At 39.6% G+C, this 21,469-nt stretch overlaps 1 protein-coding gene across 1 annotated transcript in view; it reads left to right on the forward strand.

Annotated features, from left to right (window-relative positions):
- The first annotated feature begins 254 nt into the window (after nt 1–254).
- The window catches only part of Tmem185a (transmembrane protein 185A), a 31,176-nt gene continuing 9,961 nt past the window's right edge, over nt 255–21,469 (forward strand). The window contains exons 1-3 of the mRNA XM_048457578.2: nt 255–440; nt 14,946–15,122; nt 17,396–17,603. Coding sequence (XP_048313535.1) covers nt 403–440; nt 14,946–15,122; nt 17,396–17,603 — 423 coding nt within the window. The 5' untranslated portion in view covers nt 255–402. The remainder of the gene's footprint in view (nt 441–14,945; nt 15,123–17,395; nt 17,604–21,469) is intronic.

A 21,469-nucleotide genomic window follows, 5' to 3' on the forward strand; every position in this document is an offset into this window, starting at 1 on the left:
GGTGACAGGTGTCTATGATGATCTCACCCTGGGACTCCAGTTTGGCTTTCACTCTCTTAAGGGCTTCCCCCCAGTTAGCACTCTCCACCCCTGAGGTTCTCCATCCCTTCCCTCCTCTTTTTGTAGTCGCTCTGCCCAGCAAGCTGGTATTGGGGAGCAAAAATAACCACAGCCGGTCATCCAATAACCTCCCGGCCTGGCGAGCGGGGAGGCGCAGAGCGCATGCGCGTCCTGGCTACGGAAGCCGGAAGAAGTGTCAGAGGCGGTTGGTTGCTCGGGTTTCTGCTCGCGGCGGCTTTGGCGACGCGGCTGGCTTTGGCAGCATGAACCCGCTGTGAGGCGCAGGCTTCGCGGAGCGGGGGGCGGGGGGAAGAGGAGGACGCCTCGGTGAAGTTCTCCGCCATGAACCTGAGGGGCCTCTTTCAGGACTTCAACCCGAGGTGAGGCGGTTACGTTGGCGGTGCCAGGCGGGGGGCTTGGATTCGGGCAGCGGCTGGGAGAAGCGAGGTGGCCGCGGTGCTGGAGCCTGAGGACCCCGGCACCGGCCCGAGGCTCCCCACGGCTGCCAGCTGCTCTCGGGAAAGCGGTGTCGGCCTCTTAGTCAGTCCATCCGCTTCTTCCTCCCGCAATAACTGCAACCAACCGGCCATGGCCCAAGTTGCCCAGCTTGGAGCGGTGTCCTCCTGGAGGGAAGCCCCTTGCTCTCCACTCGTCCTCTTTCCATCGTATTCCAACTTCTGTGTCTCGATTTCTCTTTTTCCTCACCTCACCGTTCTGCCTGCCTGTCCCCATTCTCTGAGCTAGGGCCATCTCTCTTGACCCTGACAACACCCCACCCCCCACCCCCGGCCACCTTCCCAGATGTTTCCTCTAGTTCCAGCTCTTGGAGTTTTCTTTGGATTTATGCCTGTCCGCCGTTACTTTGATTATTTATCGAACAGATATCTGAGATACTGAATTTTTAGAGTCGTTGCCAGGGTATGGTAAATCTTACATAATACCTTTGGGGGAAATGAATCTGATCGTTTCCATACGCATTTTCTTAGCTTTCGCTGTAAGTTTATTCGCAAGAAGTCGATATTGCTCTGCTTATTTCCAAGACTTGAAATCCGTAGTGGGCAGTGCGGAGAAAACACTGGCTAAAGTCTAAATCTCTGTCCGTTCACTTGCCAAACTGTTGTAAAACTGTTCCCTCTGAGAAGTGTGAGTGAGCTCCCGAAACAAACCACTTCCTGGTTGTCCCCTTCCACAGCACCTCCCACCCACTCATCCTATCTGTCATATAGTAGGTACTTAGAAAATGTCTTTGGAGGTAAACTGAGTTAAGATCTAAATTGGAGGCGAGACCATAGGTAACCAAGTGATTCTTTGTTCTTTAATAAGCTGTGAGGTGAGTTCACTTCACTGATCTCTTTAGACCATTACTATGTAAAAGGAGGATCTGTTCATTGATTTGTAAGTGTGAAGGCACGCATTCAAGGAAGCTAGTCTTGTCAGTCCCAGCCTCCAGTGCAGGGATAGACAACTGGATGTATCGTGCATTCCTGCAATTTTCTAGCTCAGTGAGATCATTTTCTTGGCTGTTTGTTGGACATGAAAGGAACTAGAGAGAAAGAGGGAGAAGGTACTATTTGCCGAGTGCAGTTTTCTTTCAATTCTAAAGCCACTGCTAGTGACTGGGTGCTATCATTTGTCTTTGTGTTCATATTCTGGCCTTGATCTGTGGCCATCACTGTTGGCCTCGAAATTATTCTGCAGAGAGGAGTTCATTTAGAGTAAGTATACTGTAATTTTTTCTCTACTGCTCCTAGGACAACTTGGGGATGGCACAGAAGCTGGGCACATCTTGTGTATTTTCTAGAAAGAGAAATAAAAGCTGAATGGTTTCATGTCCTTGGGCAACTCACTTATCTGTCAGTTTTATCTATAGAATGAGTATATTTTTTCACAAGGCTATTGCGCCTGAATAAATGGCTGATTGCAGTGTTACAAATAGAAAGTTCTGTGACTTGTTTATTAGGGATCACCTAGGCCAGAAGCTGCAAGGGGCTGTTTCAAGTTGCCTGAGAGCTGTGAAAGCAGTAGTGGTGCACTGATAACCAGTTTTTTCCTTAAGCATTTTTTCCTCCCAATACAAGTCTAAAAATTATAATGAAATACTTTGAAGATATTTATAATAATCATTAGTACACTTATTAGTGCTTGAAATCTAAATGGAGCACAATGCATCTCTCCCTGAAAAAACTTAAAGGTCTCCTATAGGCCACCATTGTCCTGATTCAGTGTTGTTAGTGGGAAGGAATAGTATTACCTTAAAGATGTTCCAAGAACACAATGATGAGTTGATATTAACAGGTTAGATTTTTCTTAGCTAGTGGTGTTTTATGTATTATGGTTGGTCTAGTTTTTGACATTGTGTTTTAATCATCTCCATGCTGACAAAAGCCTTTCAGACACCTGGAGAGCAAACTGAGGGGTGTAGACAGGAAAACACCCTGTGCTAATGAGGTAATGTGCTCTTTGTCTCTAATTCTGAGCCAATTCGTGTATGTTCCTCTTACTCCTGGGCTTCATCATACCTACTTATTTAATAGGGACTTTGGTAACTTCTATTTACCATTGAAATCTCTACTCACTTGGTAGTTGCTGAAGGAAGTTGTCCTAGTTTCCCCAACCCCAATCTCTGTGGAATAACATAGTCCCCTGTTTAGAGCACTTATCTGTGCCCTTGCATGTGTCCTTTTGTTTATTTAATATTTCTCTCCCCTACTGAAATTCAAACCATGTAGGACCAAAGCCATGACTTCTATTACTGTTGTTTCTGTGATACTTACAGCTGGCTCTGTAAGTATTTGCAAAATGAATGCTAACTCAACAGAGCCTGTAGGAATAGTCTAGAACTGCTTTGTTCAATGACTGCTTTCCTTGTCGTTGTATGGACTATTTTCCTTCTCTCTATGCCCCTTCAGAGTGCAACTGTTCCATTGACAAGACGGGAAGGACTTTGACAGTAAAGAAGAATGTGCTCTGGAGATTATTTATGTAGCACAGATATAGCCACTGCTATGGTTTGGTGGTTCCTACCATGCAAGTCTTGGTCAGTGAAAATTCACTGTGATATTGTCATTTTTCTAGAAATAGTAGTAACACAGAATAATTCAAAAGTGTTTAGCACTCAGCTGTGAAGGGCTGACAGCTGACCCTCTACCTATTTCCCTCTGCCACAGAAGTGGTTGATCATGAACTTTCTTTTTCTAATTGCCTTTTAGTTACACAAGTTAAAATTCTTGAAACATACTATGCCTACCATGAATTCTTTTTGACTGCCTGAAGCCTCTAACAGCTTTACAGATTAAACAGACTATTAGAAGTATACAGAGATGGGAATCTGATTCCAGAATATCTGTCCCTGGGAGGTACAGATTTGGGTGTATGTGACTTTAAATTGACAACCTGACTATACCACAAAGCCTCAGGGTTGTCTACTCTTTTGGTAGAGTTGTTATTCGTTAGAGAAGGCCCTTCAGCTCTGCCAGCCAAACAGCATTGAAAGGCTGTGAGAACTCTGCTTGGCCTACTGACTCATCTGTAGTGGACTCGTGATGGGAGTGTGGTGTGTATCCCTTGGGTATTCTAGACTGAAACAAAGACTGAAAAATGCCTTTGGGGTGGGGGTGCTTCCTTATACGGACTTGTAATACTAATGAAGTAAATTATCTTTGCAATCCTCTTGTATGTTCCTTATTCTAAAGCCGCTCTTTAGTCTTTGTAAGTTGTCTTTTATTTGAAATCAGGAAAAAAATAATGTGATTGCTGGTGACAGTTCACTAAAGGCCTCTGCAGCCACCAGGTACGCACATGCATACGGGCAACACATCTATTAATATAAAATAAAGTAATATGTTTTCAAAAGAATTGTTTAAAAAGGAAGGATAGTGTAGTATGATGACTGCACATAATGTGTGCAGTGTTAAAAATACATGCTGTTGAGGTTAGGGTATAGTTCAGTGGTTGAGCTTTTGTCTAACATGCAGGTTTGATTCTCTCTAGCACTGTAAAAAGTACATAGTGTTAGTTACTCCAAATAATCCTTAAATTTTTAAAAGCTGGCCACTGATCTGTCAGTATGAGCATACTGTCAGTACCGATAACAAATTACTGTCGGAATGACTGTATATCCAATGGTGGGCATATAAAGCCACTGATAGATATTGTCTTGACTTCTACTGATTAATAGTTGTTAATAATAGCTATGACTTATGAGCATCCACCATGTGTCAACACAGTGTTGGCACTTTACTTTTCATTATCCTTACTCTTTACAATAACCCTACATATCAGAAATCAGCCTCATTTGATTTTCTAATTTTAATACTTTTTTGTTATTGTGTATGTCTGAGTGCACCTATGGTACAGTGTGCATATGGAGGTCAGAGAACAGCTTGCAGAAGTCAGTTCTCTTCTTCCAGCATGTTGGTCTTGGGAATTAAATTCAAGTCAGGCCAGTGGCAAGTGCCTCTGCCTATTGATTCATCTCTCTGGCCCTAACCAGTTTCATTTTAGAGAGTCTGGACTTCTCTAAAGTCAGACAGGCAGTTGTGAACCAAATCGAGATTCTAATCTAGGTCAGGTTCTTTCTGAAGCTTTTTGCTCTACCCTACATGTCTCTTCCTTCTATGTTCAGTATACTGAGGGGCCATTTTGGCCAGTGTTTTCTCAACTTGGCATCAGCTAGAGTCATTTGGAAGAGGGAACCTAAACTGAGAAAATGTGTGCCACCCCCACAAGTTTCGTCTGTGGATAAGCCTATGGGAGCATTTTTTTGATTAACAGTTGATAGAAGAGGGTTCACCACTCCTAAGCTGGTGATCCTGGGTTCTGAAAGAAAGCAGGCTGAGCAAACCATGGGGAGTAAGCCAGTAAGCAGCACCCCTCCATGGCCTCTGCATCAGCTCCTGCCTCCAGGTTCTCTCTCTGCTTGAATTCCTGCCCTGACTTCCCTAAGTGATGAACTGTTACCTGGAAGTGTAAGATGAAAACCCTTTCCTCTCCAAGTTGCTTTTGTTTATGATGTTTTAGTGCACCAGTTGAACACTAAGACAGGGACCTTTTATTTAGGAGTTGTAAAATGATTATACAAAGCAGACCTTATATTGGTGTTCCTATATTCGAATATTATCATTCAAAGAAGTTGGGAAAAATAAAATATACCCATTCCACTGCTTAGAACCCTTGTTAATATTCTAGAATGGTCTTTGAAGTCAGTTTTATAAATCACTTAAGAAAATCTATCTCAGTGCATTATAATAATCAGTTTTGAACCAAAATAGTGACACCTAGTTTGATAATATATCTTATTCACTAAATTTGGCACTGGTTGAATTTTTGCAGTTTCCAGAACTCACATCAACTCTCAGCAAAGATTTGGCACTATTTATATAGTCAAAATAATGTATGTCAGGCTCTTAAGGCACTTCTGAGATGCATGTTCTAAAAATGATTTGAGCACTGGCATTGTGGAATTAATGCTTTACCTTCAATGGGAATCGTCAGAGGATGTAAATTCCATTTACATGTATAATTTCTGATTCTTAAAATATTGCCATTACTTGATAACTTACAAACATAGTTTTTATTGACTGTGATTTCTTTGAAAGCCAGCATTTTGAGGCACTGAGTAAATGTGCTATATGTGTTCATGTTGAGCATAAACTGGCATAAACCATTGGAAAATTCTATCATAGGAAGGAAGCAGGGTATTGGAGAAGTATTGGTTTCTTAGGACACTGGAAATTAAATTTATCAATATTATGCTGTGACTTTCTGATTGTTTTGCCCAGTGATGGGTCATAAGTATATAAGGTAACTAAAATTTTCAGATAAAGGTCTCATACTGAATTTAGGTGTAGATGGTGTATGACTGATAATATATGATCAGTTATATCTAATAGTTAAACCATGATTCAGTAGTCAGGAAAATTATTACCAAATGAGATTTTTATAACTTGTCACTTCAGTAATACTACAGAAACAATATATAAAATATATTATTTGCGCAATGTGTTCACTTGCCTTTATCTTAAAGAATCAATGCATAACAAATCAGATGAGCTAAATAGGTTATAAAGAATGGAGTGTCCATAATAGTTTGTCAGTTAGAGCCAGTCTCACACATGATAAACAGAAATACGTCACCTAGAGTGTGGTGTGTGTGTGTGTGTGTGTGTGTGTGTGTGTGTGTTGGGGGTAGCTTACTTGCATCTGTCTATACCTGTATTCATACTCTAGTTAACCCAGGAGATTTCACTGGAGAAACCCAGTGGGTATAAAGGGTCCAGTTGCATTCTTTTAATTTTCAGAAAACAGTATTTAAAATTTTATACTTAGAGTAAGCTCTTTGGTGTCTGTTCATGAGCCTGAGTATTAAATTCCTTATACATTTCAGAAAGGTATCTTTTAAAAAGTATTTTTTTTATTTTATTTGTTTGAATATCTTGTTTAATCTATGTACCATATGCATGCAATACCCACAGAGGACAGAGAGGGCATTGGATCCCCTGGAATTGGAGTGTCATATGGGTGCTGGAAACCAAAGGTGAATCCTCTGTAAGAACAGAAAGTGCTCTTAACTGCTAAGCCATTTCTGTAGCCCTGTAAATTAAAATTTGATGGCATTTAGAAGTAACTTGAGAGATTATTAGGGTACCACATGCTTGCGTTTAAAAATGCCAGCTTCAGAAGTAGGACACTTGGGTACAAAACTAATTTAATACTTCATGTGACAAGTTGGGAAGAACAGTAAGTACATTGATACAACAGTGACCGAGTGAAGGAAAACACACTGGTATGACAGATTTTAAAGCTTTTATATACATGGCATACTTCGTTTAGAAGAACAATTAACAGACAAGACTGATTATTTGTATTACGTTCTTGGCAAGCATTATCTTGAAAATTCTAGACATTTCAAGGAAAAACTACTCATACTTTTTTGTTTAATGGTAAACTGAATTTTATAGGAAAATGAGATTTTTGTCAAAAGCTTATAAACACTACCATTGGCTTGGACTAGCTCTCAGCATTTAAACCACTAGAATGAAGTAGGTAGTTATAAGTGATGTGTTTGCTCTTGTATAGTGAAATACATACTGTGGGGGGAAATCCTCATAACTTAGTGAACAGATATTTCCTATCAACCTCATAGTATTGCACAGCTATACAGGGATTAAAGAGCTACTCAGCTCACAAGAAAGACCAATGGGTTTTAACATAGCAGAGTACAAAAAGTTCACTGATGAGATTTCAGACTTATGTAAGTTCACCTTTAAGAAACCTCCATTGTGGCTGGAGAGATGGTTCAGTGGTTAAGAGCACCTGCTGCTTTTGTAGAGGACCATATTTCAATTCCCAGTACCCATATCAGGTGACACAACAACATCTAACTCCGGTCCTGGGAATCTGCTGTCCTCTTTCAGCCTCCATTTGCACCACACTCATATGCATATACCACCCCAGATGTACATACACATAATTCAAAATAAGTAAATGTTTTTAGAACAGAAAAGTAACCACCATGTATTGAGTTGCAGTATGCCATTCAACTCCCACCATTGTCTGAAGGAGCTATTAAAACACTCATTTATCTAACTATATCTGGAAAGCCAGGTAGTCTTCATATGCATGAACTAAAACAACATACTACTTCAGAATGAATGAAATGTAGATCTTATAATTTGGGTGACTTCTGTGAAGCTGGACACTTCACATTTTGTAAACTTATAGAATTGATGCTACATACTAAATATGTGAAATTTGAAATGCAGTTTTGAAAGTGGGTAGTTTTGTAGAATAAGATTTTTTGTAAAACTGTAGATATATAGTATGTAATGTGTTTACTATTGTACTTTTAAAATAACTTTATTGATCTCTAATTTACATATAAGATTCACTCTTTTTAAAAGATTTATGACTTTTTGTGTGTATGTATATATAGTGTTTTGTCTGTATATACATCTGCACACCAGAAGAGGGTATCAGATCCCATGGCACTACAATTATAGATGGTTGTGGGTTGCCATGTGGGTTCTGGGAACTGAAGCTAGAACCTCTGGAAAAGTAGTCAGTGTTCTTAACTACTGAGCCATCCCTCCAGCCTCAAGAGTCACTCTTAAAGTTGGAAAGTCAGTGTTTTTAAATACTCCCACAAAACTGTGCAGCCTTTAATAGTATGTGAATTGAGAATGTTTTATCAGTCACCTCATAATCATTAGCAGTTGTTCACATTCCTCTGACTCAGAAACCACTATAATGTATGCTGCTTGTATGACTTTGTCCTGTAAGAGGTTCCATCCGTGTAGAGTATATGCTATTCATATTCAGCCCTATTATTGCCCATTTTCTGTCCCTTATTCTCCCTTTTCCCATTCCATGTCTTTTCTGTGTCATTTCTCTTCTACTTTCCACAAATGACAGAAAACATAACAGTTTTCTTTTTGGAGTCTTGTTTATTTCACATAACGGTAATCTAAAATTCTATCAATTTTCTTGCAAATGACATAGTTTTATTCTTCATTGTGCTAAAATAAGACTGCATTGTGTACATATTCCACATTTTCTTTCTCTATTAATTCCCTTGATGGGTACCTTAGTTGATTCCATAATCTTGCTATTGTTGAATACTGACTGCCACGATAAACTTTTTCTTCAACTATCTTATTAAAAGCTGACTTAAATTCTTTTAATATTATACTTCATAGTACAGTTGGATCATATGGTTCATTCTATTTTTAAATATACTAATTTCCATAGTGACTGGTCTCATACATTCCCAATAGCAGTAAATAAGATCCCACTCACTGCCTCCTAGTCAATATTTATTTTTATTTGTTTGAATTTGTTATGGTTTTCTTGATGATAACCATTCTGTCTGGGATGAGATAAAATCTAAATGTAGGCTTGATTTGCTTTTCCCCTTTATCATGTATTCATTGACTGCTTCTATTTTTTTTCATTTGAAATTATTGGTTCAGTTTATTGGTTAATGTATTAATTGACTTATGTACTCTTTACATTTTGAGGTTTTAAATGTTCTGGATGTTAATACCAGGTGAATAGCTGGCAAATATTTTCTCACGTTTTGTAGACTCTCTGTTTACTTAGTTATGTAACTTTTTTTTTACTGTGAAAAAGCTTTTAAATTTATTGCAATCTTATTTTTCTCTCCTGGTTCTAACTACCCAAACTATTGGGTTCCTTCTCAGGAAGTCACCACTTCTGACTACGTCTTGAACTTTTCCATATGTTTTCCTTTGGTAGTCTCAAAGTTTCCTATCTTTTGTTGAGGACTCAGCCATTTGAAGTTATTTTTTACAGAATGAGAGATAAAGCTGTAGTTTCAATTTTCTCCATGTGCCTATCCAGTTTTCCTAGCAGCATTTAACAGGCTATCTTATATCCTGTTCATGTAATCAGATGATTTTTGACAAAGATGCCAAATACATTAGTTACATGTGGTTCTGTAATGCCATTTGAAGTGATGTACTGTGATAATTAACAGCATTGTTAATATTGCCCAGATTTAACGATCATGTATGAGGCCCTGGAGGCAGTCCTTGGCACTCGAACAACAGGAAAGGGAATGATTAGCCTGGTTTATCTAAGTGGATCCAATCTAATCATACGAATTCTGAAAAAAATTCCTGGTATCGGGAGAAATATGGTAGAAATAGAAGTTTAAAAAATGAATGACGAGAAAATTTCAATATATTTTTGTTGGCTTCAAGATACAGGAACCTATGATCAAGGACTGAAGGCATACCTGTAGTATTTCAGGACAGTCCCCAACTGACAACACAGAAACAGAGACCTTAGTTGCACTTGGGTCTTGCAACACCTGGAATGAGCTTGTAAACAGATTGTACTCAGAATTTCCTGATGATAAACAACTTGACTTTGCAGCTGAGCAGATTTCATGAATTCAGAGAAGGAAGCAGCAATCACAGGGCAAGAACAGGTCTGCATGCGGTCCTCTGTATATACACTATAGCTTTCAGTTTAGTAATTTTACAGGTCTCTTGACTGTGGGAACAAGTAGGCCTCTAATTCTTATGCCTTTTCTTGCAGCTCCTTTATTTTTCTTTTGGCTTGGCTTGTCCAACCTCAGTATGATGGTTTTTTGTTTTATTATATTTTATTTTGTTATGTTTTGATATCATTCCTAGAAGCCTGTTCTTTTCTAATGAGAGATAGAAAGGGATGAATCCAGATGGGAGGGGATGTGGAAAGAAAGTTGGAGGAGTAGAGGGGAGGATCTCTAATCAGATTATATTGTAAGAGAAAAGAATCTATATTTAATAAAAGGGGGAAAACAAACATGATTTTTGTCTGCTGAGATTCTAAAATCCAATTATGACCATTTGTCATAGAGAACTGTGAGGCAGTAGATAGTAAAAGATACTAATGAAGTCACTCCAGCATTCTTTTGAATAATATGCCTGTTTGGTATACCCATCTCCATCTTTTTGCTTTTAATTTATCTGACTTTATGCTTTATATGGGTATCATTTTTAACTTTGCTTATTTATCTTATTAACTTTGTGGCTTTAACATCATGCATCTTGATTCTGTTCATCTCCCCATCTTGGTATCCTCCCTCTGTCCTTGAACAGCTGTTGTTAAAAGAGCGGCTGCCTGCGCCACTCTGTTGTAAAAGGAGCGGGCTGGACAGTAAGCCATAGTCAAGTGGCGATACACATTAATGGAGATGGGTCTAACCAGCGTCCGTCTTGGAGAGGAGAGCCATGGTGTCTGCCACACTGCCTTCTTCCTCCCAGAATCCAGTCCTGTCTTCCTCGCCTATCTAAGTTCTGCCCTATCAAAAGGCCTAGGCAGTTTCTTTATTTGACCAATGAAAGCAACACGTAGAAAGAAGGCCCTCCTACACCAAACAGCCCCCACCAAAATAAGATAAAATTTAAGAGAAAAGAAAAAAGAGAAAAACTATCATCAGGAAGCTGTAGTGTTACACAGTGACTCAGAATATATACCCTTTAGCCCATACATCTTTACTTGCAACTGTTCAATGCAAATCATTGGTCTGATTCAAGGCCTCTGGTTTCTGCTATACTGTTCATACTGGGTACTCACTTGGACTCCTCTTAGGTATCCTGTTGTTGTCCTGTGTCATAAGATCCTGCAACTTTGACTCTGCAGGAACGGCCCCTTCAAGTGCTCCTGCAGATCATACATGGAGTGAATGTTGCAGTGGGCTAATACATAGTGTTGGTTCTGGGCCTGGTGGTTGCAGCGTTAGTCAGCCCTTCAGCTCTCCCTGATCCTTAGCACCAGGTGAGCTTTCCATCACTGCTCTACCTAGTTCACCCTATGCAGCAAGGAGCAAGGGGTGGGGCTGGTTCTCCTGCTTTCAAGTCCTCTGGGCTAGCTCACCTGCACCTATACAACCAGGGCCAGCTCTACTGTGTTGCCCAGGTGCAAGGTCCACTCTCCTGAGTGCTACAGCCAGTGAGGGGCAGGGCCAGCTCTCCCACTCTCATGACCTCAGAGCCAGCTCTCCTGCCTGCCACAGATGGTGAGGGGAGTGGAGTGGGGGAACATTTCTCCCTCACTGGTCACCCCACCATATGGCAGATGAAGGGTGGGGCCAGATCTCCCACACTCCTGTTCTCCTGGCAGTTCACCTGAGCCAAGTCAACAGGATCGTTCTGCTATGCTGTCCAGGTGAGGTACAGGGCCCACTTCCCTGAGTGATGCAGCTAGTAAGGAGGAAGGTCAACTTTCTTGCCTGCCTCAAATGACAGGGGCTAGGAGGGGAAGGGTGTAAGCAGAGACTCATTTCCCAGCCACTCGAATGATCACACCAAAACTATATTAATTACAACACTGTTTGGCCAATGATTCGGGCATATTTCTAACTATCTCTTACATCTTGAATTAACTCATTTCTATTAATCTATCTAACGGCATGAAGCTGTGGCTTACTAGTAAGGATCTGGTGTCTGTCTCCTTTGGCAGCTACATGGCATCTCCCTAACTCTGCCTTCTCTCTTTCTCTCTCTCTCTCTCTCTCTCTCTCTCTCTCTCTCTCTCTCTCTCTCTGTTCAGATTTCCCACCTGGCTTTGCTCTGCTGAGCCCCAGACTGAAGCAGCTTTATTCAGTAACCAATAAAAAGTAATACATATACAGAAGGACATCCCACATCAGGAGGACATCTTTCCCTCACCACCACATGGAGGGTTGGGGCTAGATCTCCCACACTCATATTCTCTGCTGCTCACTCCCCACCCACTGCTCCCTTCACTCCCCCCAGCCCTGTCATCAGGGACAACTCTATTGTACTGTTAAGGCAAGATATAGGACCTATTCTCTGGAGTGCTGCAGCAGGTAACAGGCAGGGCCAATTCTCCCTAGTGTTGCAGCCCCTGAGTGGCGTGACCAACTATCCTCTTTGACTTTGGTGGCATTAGGAACCACAGACCACAGGACCACAGATCCAGACATGGGCTTTGACAGCAGCCCAGGCCAAAATATCACCATGACCCTGGGTGGACCTCAGCCCACTCCTCACTGCCTTCACCTCTTCAGATCTGCCTCTTTCCACAGGACATGAACCATATTCTCTCCCATATTCTCCCCCCCCTCTCTCTCTCACTACACACCATATATTTGCCCACCATTTGCTGTGTTTTCTCCTCACTGTCCAGGGCAAGCTCCCCTGGCACTCTGTAGTAATGGCACCAGGCAGAGTTTTATTTTCTCCTTGGCACCCAGGGCAGGCAGCCTTTATATGGGTTTCTTACACATACATAGTATATAGTTTCTTATTTATCCAACATAAACATCTTTATCTTCATGCTGGTATTTAGACTATTTACATTTAATGTTATTTTTGTCTGTCTATCTATCTATCTATCTATCTATCTATCTATCTATCTATCTATCTATCTATCCATCCATCTATCCATCTATCTAGGCTTTTTGAAGCAGAGTTTCTCTGTATAGCAGTCCTAGCTATCCTGAAACTCAACTCTGTTGGCCAGGCTGGCCTAACTTGGAGAGATCCACCTGTCTTCCTGCTACAGCCTACAAACTACCTCCTGTCAGTAAACCCTAGCAATGCTGCTTTTGTCCTCTGTTTTTTTTTTTTCCTAGTTCCTTCTGTTTTTCACTGCTTGTTGTCAAACTGTTGTATATTTTGTTTGGTTCCTTTTTTTTTATGGTGGGGAGATAATTTTTAAATTTTATTAGCTATGTTGATTATACTAAATAATTGGTTTTTTATGGCATTTTCACACGTGTATAATGCATTTTTTTAAAACTCGTATTCACTCGCCATTGGCCCTTCCTGTTCATTTCCCACCCCTACAGATCTTCTGCATTTTCATGTCTTTATTTATTTTAGTGTGCCACTGGGTTTCATTAGGGTCACTTACAGACTCCTGGGGGAGGGATTATTTTCAGAAACATAGACTCCTTATCAGTGACTATGCCACTGAAGAAAGTATCTTTCCCTTCCCCAGGGGCCACTAACTACCTGTAGATAGTCAGCAAATGGTGGGGCCTCACGAGGTACTGGGGACAGGAAAGGTAAATCTTAGTCCTGTTTTTATATCAAGGCTAGAAGTAGATGTGCTTGACAATGTAATATCATATTATTTCATATTATTTGTGACATGAGTATGTGTATATATAGATGTATCTGTAATTTACTCAGGCATTTAAAGTAATATATATTATTTTAAATATGTGCGCCATATGAATATGACAGATAACTGCTTATTTTTTCCTTTTGTGTGTTTTTTGTTTGTTTTAAATATTTTTTATTTATGCATATGTGTATGTTTGTATGAAGGAATGCCACTAGTGTGGTTGTGCCTGTAGAGGTCCTCAGGGTGTCTGGTCCACTGGAGTTGGAGTAACAGGCATTTGTGACCCATCTCCTGTCCATGCTGAGAAACAAACTCGGGTCCTCTACAAAAGCAAGTAGTACTCTTAACTGCTGAGCCATCTCTCTAGCCCCCTTTGTTTTGTGTTTAAGATAGGATTTCATGCTATTTTGCAGGCTGGCTTGAAACTCACTATTTAGGCCAACATGATCTGGAAGTCACAATGTTTTCCTGCCTCAGCTACCTAAATGCTGGGGTCACAGGTCTGAACCACCATACTTGGCTATTTTTATTTTTATCAGGACATTAATATCCAAAGGGATACCTGTATGAGAAAAGAATCAAATAGTCAATGACAGAGCTCAACTTTCTCCACTCTCCATGTTGTGGTATAACTAGCTCCTTCTGCTTGGGATGCTTCCTCATCTAATTTGTTTGTCTGTCCAACAAACCTCCAGTTACCTCTGAAGTTCTGTGGTCACCATGTCTCTTCTTACTACTACCTCAGCCAGATCCCATACTTTCTTTTCCTAGCTGCCTTCTCACCATTTACACAAATATTATACTGTATCTTAATCATGCCTTTCTGTGTACAGACTCTATCAGAAATTCCTTGGAAGCAGGAGACTAATTACCTGCTTTTGTTTTCTTGTCCCCAACACAATGTCTTCTACATAAAACTTTTAAATAAATAATTGTTGAATTAATGATTTTTAAATGTATTATTTATTTTTATTTTATGTGTATGAGTGTTTTGCCTGCATGTATGTCTGTGCTCCCTGTGTGTGCAGGGATTTGGAGGCCAGAAGAAGAGGTTGTACCCCCGGAACTGGAATTATAGATAGCGGTTAGCTGTCTTTTAAGTATTGGGAACTGAATTCGTGTCCTCTGGAAAAGCAGCCAATGGTCTTAACTGTTGAACCATCTCTGCAGCCCTGAATTAATGACTTATTTTATGAACTGAAAATATGTAATTCTCTTCATTTCATTATCAGCTGTTTATTAAAAATGAGTTCTTTTTCATCATTTTTCTTTTCTCCTAGTAAATTCCTCATCTATGCCTGTCTGCTGCTGTTCTCTGTGCTACTGGCCCTTCGTTTGGATGGCATCATTCAGTGGAGCTACTGGGCTGTCTTTGCTCCAATATGGTTGTGGAAGTTAATGGTCATTGTTGGAGCATCAGTAGGAACCGGAGTTTGGGCACGAAATCCTCAATATCGGTAATACTGCTTTATAAAACTCACTGGTCTGTATCTTGAGAGAGCAAAATCTTGGCGGTTCTCACCAAAGATACCATAAGGACAATTTCTTCCTATTCAAAGTTTTGTGAGTAGTGCAGTCCAGCAAACATGCTTGTTATTATAAAAACAAAGTGTTAGTTTAGACGGTTTGGTACCTAGATAGCCCAAAGATCCCAAATACAGAAATGTTATACCATAGCTAATTAAGAAACACTCTGTGTGTCTTCTCCAGTTTGTTTTTAAGATCTAGGGTTCATTTTCTTCTACTCTTCTAGTCCTGGAGTAAACTGGTAATGTCAGAGAGTGAGCTTGGTCCAAAGGCCATGAGTTCCTCAGATAGGAACTAGGGAATGAAATAAATTGAGAGTCAGATGTTAAGAAAGGAGGCAGAGCTTTGGGGGTGGTGGGTCATGGAAGTAGAGGAAGCCTGGATTCTAAGGGGGAGCCTCCCCCTTTCCTTTTTCAGAGAAAAGAGAGACAAGGGGAAGAAGTAGCCAGTGAGGGCATGAAGAAAAATGCAATAGTTTCTGATAGAACAATTAGGGAGGTAGACAGAGAGGCAAACAACTGCTTAAGGGGAAAAGGATAGAAGAAAGACACTTCAGCTTTAAAGATTTTTGATTATCAACTTTTTTAAAAAAGCTAGGGACAAAAGCAGGTGGTGGTGGTGCATGTCTTTAATCCCTCGGGAGGCCAAGGAAGGGAGATTTCTGAGTTGGAGGCTAGCCTGGTCTACAGAGTGAGTTCCAAGGTGGCCAAGGCTACACAGAGAAACCCTGTCTTGAAAAACAAAGGAAAAAAAAGCTGTAGTTTAGACTGTGTGAAATGCATATCCCATAGGTATGTAGGACTTCTAAAGCTACACACTAAGAATCTTAGAAAATGAAGGATTTTTTGTGTGAATGTTTCTTTTTTGTTTTGAGAATATAATATAATTTTTCAAGATTTTAGTTTTGTTTTTTGAAACAGTTGTTTCACTGTATAGCCCTGGCTGTCTTGGAACTCATTTTGTAGACCAGGCTGACCTCAAACTCACAGAAATCTACCTGCCTCTGCCTTCCAAGTGCTGGGATAAAAGGTATTGCCTCCACTGCCCAGCTATATTGTATTTTTAATCATGTGCCTGTGTGAATGTATGTCCCATGTATGAGGGTACCAATGAAGGCCAGAAAAGGGTGATAGATCCCTAGGGCTGAGTTATAGGTGGTTGTGAGCCACCCAGTGTGAGTGCTGGGGACTGAACTTAAGTCTTCTGGGAGAATAATAAGTACTCTTGACCATTGCACCATCTTTCCAGCACCCATTTTTGGTTGTATATTTATCTCTTTTTTATGACAAAAATTTCAGATATCTATTATATGTTTCTCAAAAATAAATTAACTAATTGATAATTAAAAGTTATATACCCCCTTTCTCTGTTTTGATATTTTCAAGTAAGGAAAGGAAAGAAGTTGTGTTTGTGGCTGGCTAGATGTATGTTATGTACAGGTACGGTCATCCTCTGTGACCATTAATCAGTAGTATGCCAGTGAGTCCTACAGGAATTACCTGCGACCTTCTTTCTTTTCTCTTTGTCCTAATTTCTAGAATATTTATCACCGATAGGACAAATGTGTCAGTAATGGTTATCTGTATTTTGAATGGAACTTTTAGGCCTCTCAAATGCATTATAAACATTTTCAGTTTTAATTTATTAAAAGTTTGTATTTATGCAGCTAATTGAACTTTGAGCACAAGTTTAACTTTTTATTTTGCAGTATATATTATACTGGAATAAAGATTAATAAAAGACTTTCATTACTTTTTATTTGTATTTTAAAGTAGCACCTAAGAAAATTGGCATATCTTCTTGAATGTAACCTATACCTGCAGCTAAAACTAAAGTGATATTTATAGTATTACATGAAATATGGTGTGTATTGTTTGTAACTCAGTGGAAAGGATTGTGAGACTTAAGAGATATCAGAACTTCTTTTTTACAACAGAAGTAGTTAATAGAATAATCTTGGAAGTGTCTCTTATAGTTGAATTTAAAGTTATGAACATAAGTGGTTATGGATATCTGAAAGATTGTCTATTAAAGATAGGTTTAAGTTAGCTCTCTATTTTATCTCCTCTATGCTTTTTAATATTTAAAAGTTGAAAATCAGAATGTGAATTGAGTTGGTATTTGCTGTGGATTTTTTTCCTTGTACTAAGGATTCTGAACTATATTTTTTTCTTTCTTCTCTTCTCCTTCCATCCCCTTTTAGAGCAGAAGGAGAAACATGTGTGGAATTTAAAGCCATGTTGATTGCTGTGGGCATCCATTTGCTCCTGCTGATGTTTGAAGTTCTGGTCTGTGACAGGATTGAGAGAGGAAGTCATTTCTGGCTTCTGGTCTTCATGCCATTGTTCTTTGTTTCCCCGGTATCTGTTGCGGCGTGTGTCTGGGGCTTTAGGCATGACAGGTCACTAGAGGTAAGATTTGTCTATTTAATCATCTTTTAAAATCTTACTCTAATGTCAGTCTCTTACCCTAGGGGAAGAACAGACTAATCCTTAACTCTGATTGTGGTTTACAAGGGAACAAATGTCTTCAGCTTTCTCCTAACTTTCTATATTATAAGCTACCTGTGTCTATCAGTCTTGTAAAATAACCAATAGGATTTATAGAGATACAGACACAAGAGAGTGATTTTAAGGAATGGATCCACATGGTTGTGGAGCTGGTATGAACAGACAGGCAGGCTGAGGACTCAGCAGGAGTTGACACTCCAGATTGGAGGCTGAAATTCTTCCTTTCCAAGGAACCTCAGACATTGCATTTAAAGCCTCCAACTGTTTAGATAAGGGTCACTTGGCCTACAATATTGAGAATAGTCTCCTTTAAAAACGTGATGCTGTTACAGCAACACTTAGCCTAGTATTTAATTAAATAACTGGTACAATAGTTCATCTGAATTGATACATAAAATTTAACTGTCTCACTACCTCATCCCCTATGATGTCACTTCTTAACTGCCCTCTAGTTGGCTTGTGCCGATATGCCCATGTGTTATTTAGTCTTTCAGCAAATATTTTTTTCAAGTATCTATATACGCAAGCCATTTAAACCCAAGAAGAGGAACTATAGATTTTAATAAAATACTAAGATTAATAATAGTGAAAACGGTTGTAGATGATATTTATAGTATTCTTAATTTGGGCGAAGCATTTGCATGGTCACCTCATAAATAGCAGCAGCATAGTAAATATTTACAACAACCTTGTGAGAGAGGTGCAGTTGTTTTCCTGAGAAAGATAATTTAAATGCCAGAGCATTTAACTACGAAGGAACTGAGGACACAAAGCAATGTACTAATAGATTTAGAGGACAATGGGAAGCGTTAGAAACCCTCCCACACACACTTCTCATCTGATATTTCATTTTCTGTGATTTTAGTTACTTGACATCAACTGTGTCTAAAACTGTAGTATAAAATAAGATGCTTGGGAGAAAAGTTGGTGCACAATTAATAAAACCTCAGAGAAAGATATTGGAGTTCAACCTGAAGTTCAGAAAAGCAAAACAGCCATCCACTGGCTCTTATCTCTCTCTCAGTCTGAAATGGTGATCCTGCCTCCAGGAATCTCAGAATGAGACTGTGACTGAGAACTGTCTCCTCTCGTTTTATAATCCTCTCTAGGGCTGGAATTAAGGGCGTGCAGCACTACTGCCCGGTTTCTATGGCAAATTAGTGTTGCTACTAGTGGTGTGTGTCACCACTGCCTGGTTTGTAAGGCTGACCAGTGTGGCTGTTTTACTTTTCTAATACTCAGGTACGCTTTATTTATTAAAATACAAATGAAATGCCACAACAAAAGATCATATGCATGCTACTTTGATCATAGTATTTTGTTAGAGTTGTTCTGTTTAGTGATTATTGTTGTTAACCTCTTAACTGTTACTAATTTATAGATTAAACTTTTATCATAGGTATGTGCATATTGGGAATAAAACAATATATAAATGGTTTAGTATAGTCTGCAGTTTCGGATATCCACGGGGAATTGTAGAGCATATCCCCCACAAATAAAGTACAGAGTGTGACTGAACATGTCTTGTTTTAACCTGTGCAAATAAAGAGGAGACTGCTGCTGGTCTAGAAGGAACATATAGAACTGGAGGCTGAACCTAGGGACAGGTTTAAAACAAAATCCCAAAAGAAAGGAATAATGATAGAGCTAGGTCACAGGAACAGTACCTAGAGTATCAAGAAGGATTTAGTCTGATGGACAGGGATCTTTCTATTATAGAAGTGTTGAAAAGACATGGAGTGAGTGTGATATACTGTAGAGGGAGAGTAACTTTCTCAGCCCTCGTTTACTTTTTCTGTTGTTTTTAAAAATCTTCAGTAAACCCAACTACTTCTGTTTTGTACTACTCCCCTCTGACTTCTTACCAAAGACTGCTGATTGATGAACAAAACCATCATAGGTTTATGGTTTGCAGCTTCAGCCAGACATGGATTAACAGGGCCAGAGCATTCTCTACCTCAAAGAATAAATACTGATTTGTGGTTAAGAATGGGGAAAGTTGTATTCTCTTTATAGGTAAGGCCCAGATATGCACATAGTTTATTATCACCAAAATATGTACAGCACTAAAATTTTATGAGAGGTATAATTAGGAAACAAATATATCACAGTGGTTCTTAGAATTGGAGAGTCAGTACGGAAGCAAGGATCTAGATGGTACAGTCCAGTACCATCTGTCTGTACACATGACCTCTAATTTCCCAGGGTATTTGAGACTTTGCCCTTCTTAAAAACCTCCATGTTCTCCATATTCTCTCTTTTCAGGCCCGTCTCTCCAGAATTTGTTCTAGAAGTTGGCCACACTTATCCCAGCCAGAAACTTCATGTATTCTCTCTCTCTCTCTCTCTCTCTCTCTCTCTCTCTATATATATATATATATATATATATATATATATATATATGAATGAGAAAAGAAAAGTTGTCATCTTTTTTATTTCTAGTCACAGAGCCGCTCTTCCATATTACTCTGTTTTCAATGCTTTATTCGCTGCCTTGTTCCTCACTTAATCTGTGCTTACTGAGCTCTATTTCACATTCACTGGGACCTGGCACAAATGCCTTGAACCAAATAGAGTAGGTTCCTTTCAGTAACTTATCTTTTCAAACCACTGTGTGGTGGTACCTTTTGCACTTCAGTGACCAAAATATCTCACAGAAACATTTTAAAAAAGAAAGAATTAAAATGTGATAAACTAATTAACCTTCCAGAAGAACTCTCAATGTAGTCCAGCATTCAGTCTGTAGAATATATATTGCTGACAGCTTTTAGTCAGATTTATAGTGAGAATTTGGAGCAAAAAGCAGAACAGAAGGGTTTAAAGAAAGCTACAGTATCGGTTTTGTAATCGTTACTTTTCTGTTGCTAAGATAGCACCCTGACTCATAGAAGAGTTTGTTTGAGGTTTACTGTTCAGATGGATAAGAATCCATGATGACAGAGGCAGGAGGCAGGATAGCAAGAGCAGAAAGCTGAGATGTCACATCCTCAACCTCAATCATGAAGACTAAAGAGAAAATTAGAAGGAGGAGGAGGAAACTTTTAATCTCAAATCTTATCCCCAGTGACAACCTCCCTCTGTCATGGCCACACCTCCCAAACTTACTAAGACAGTACCAGGAGCTGGGGACCAAATGTTCACATGTGTGAGACTAGGAGGAGCATTTCTCATCAAAACTATTCTGACTCTAAAAGGCCATGTGAAGTTGGGGCTAAAGGAAGCTTGGCATCTGAGAATATTACATACATTAAAAAATCAACTATTTTACACCATGACAATAGCAAAGTATCTCTGAGGGCTTTGCAGCAATTATGAGTTCATTGGTGTAAAATTATGAACTCATTTGAAAGATTTTTTTTTTACAAGAGAGCACTTTGGAGCCTATCCAGGTATTTATTGACTGGTGTAGCCATGGTGTGAGCAGTGGTAGACTTTGGTGTTGTCCACATGTTGCTAGTTTTGTAGGCATAATGTAGGAGTTACAAAGTCACAATGAATTCTACTTGTATTTCAAAAGAAAGCCTGTGGTGCCTGGCAATGTGTGTGACAGTGTCAGAATCCCGGCAAACAGCCTCTGGTAGGACAATGTGCAAAGCAATGAGAGGGAAGCCAAAATTCAGTGGAGACCCCAAGATGTTAGATATACCAAGGATGTGGAATATCTGTCAAGGAAAGCAATGGGAAGTGAGAAGAGAAGTTCTCATAGAGATAGAAAATAGAACCTGCCAGGGTCTCCTTGTTGAGAAAGTAGAAAGGAGCGTATTCCA

The sequence above is a fragment of the Myodes glareolus genome, chromosome X (genome assembly GCF_982192425.1).
Source record: "Myodes glareolus chromosome X, mMyoGla1.1, whole genome shotgun sequence".
NCBI lineage: Eukaryota > Metazoa > Chordata > Mammalia > Rodentia > Cricetidae > Myodes > Myodes glareolus.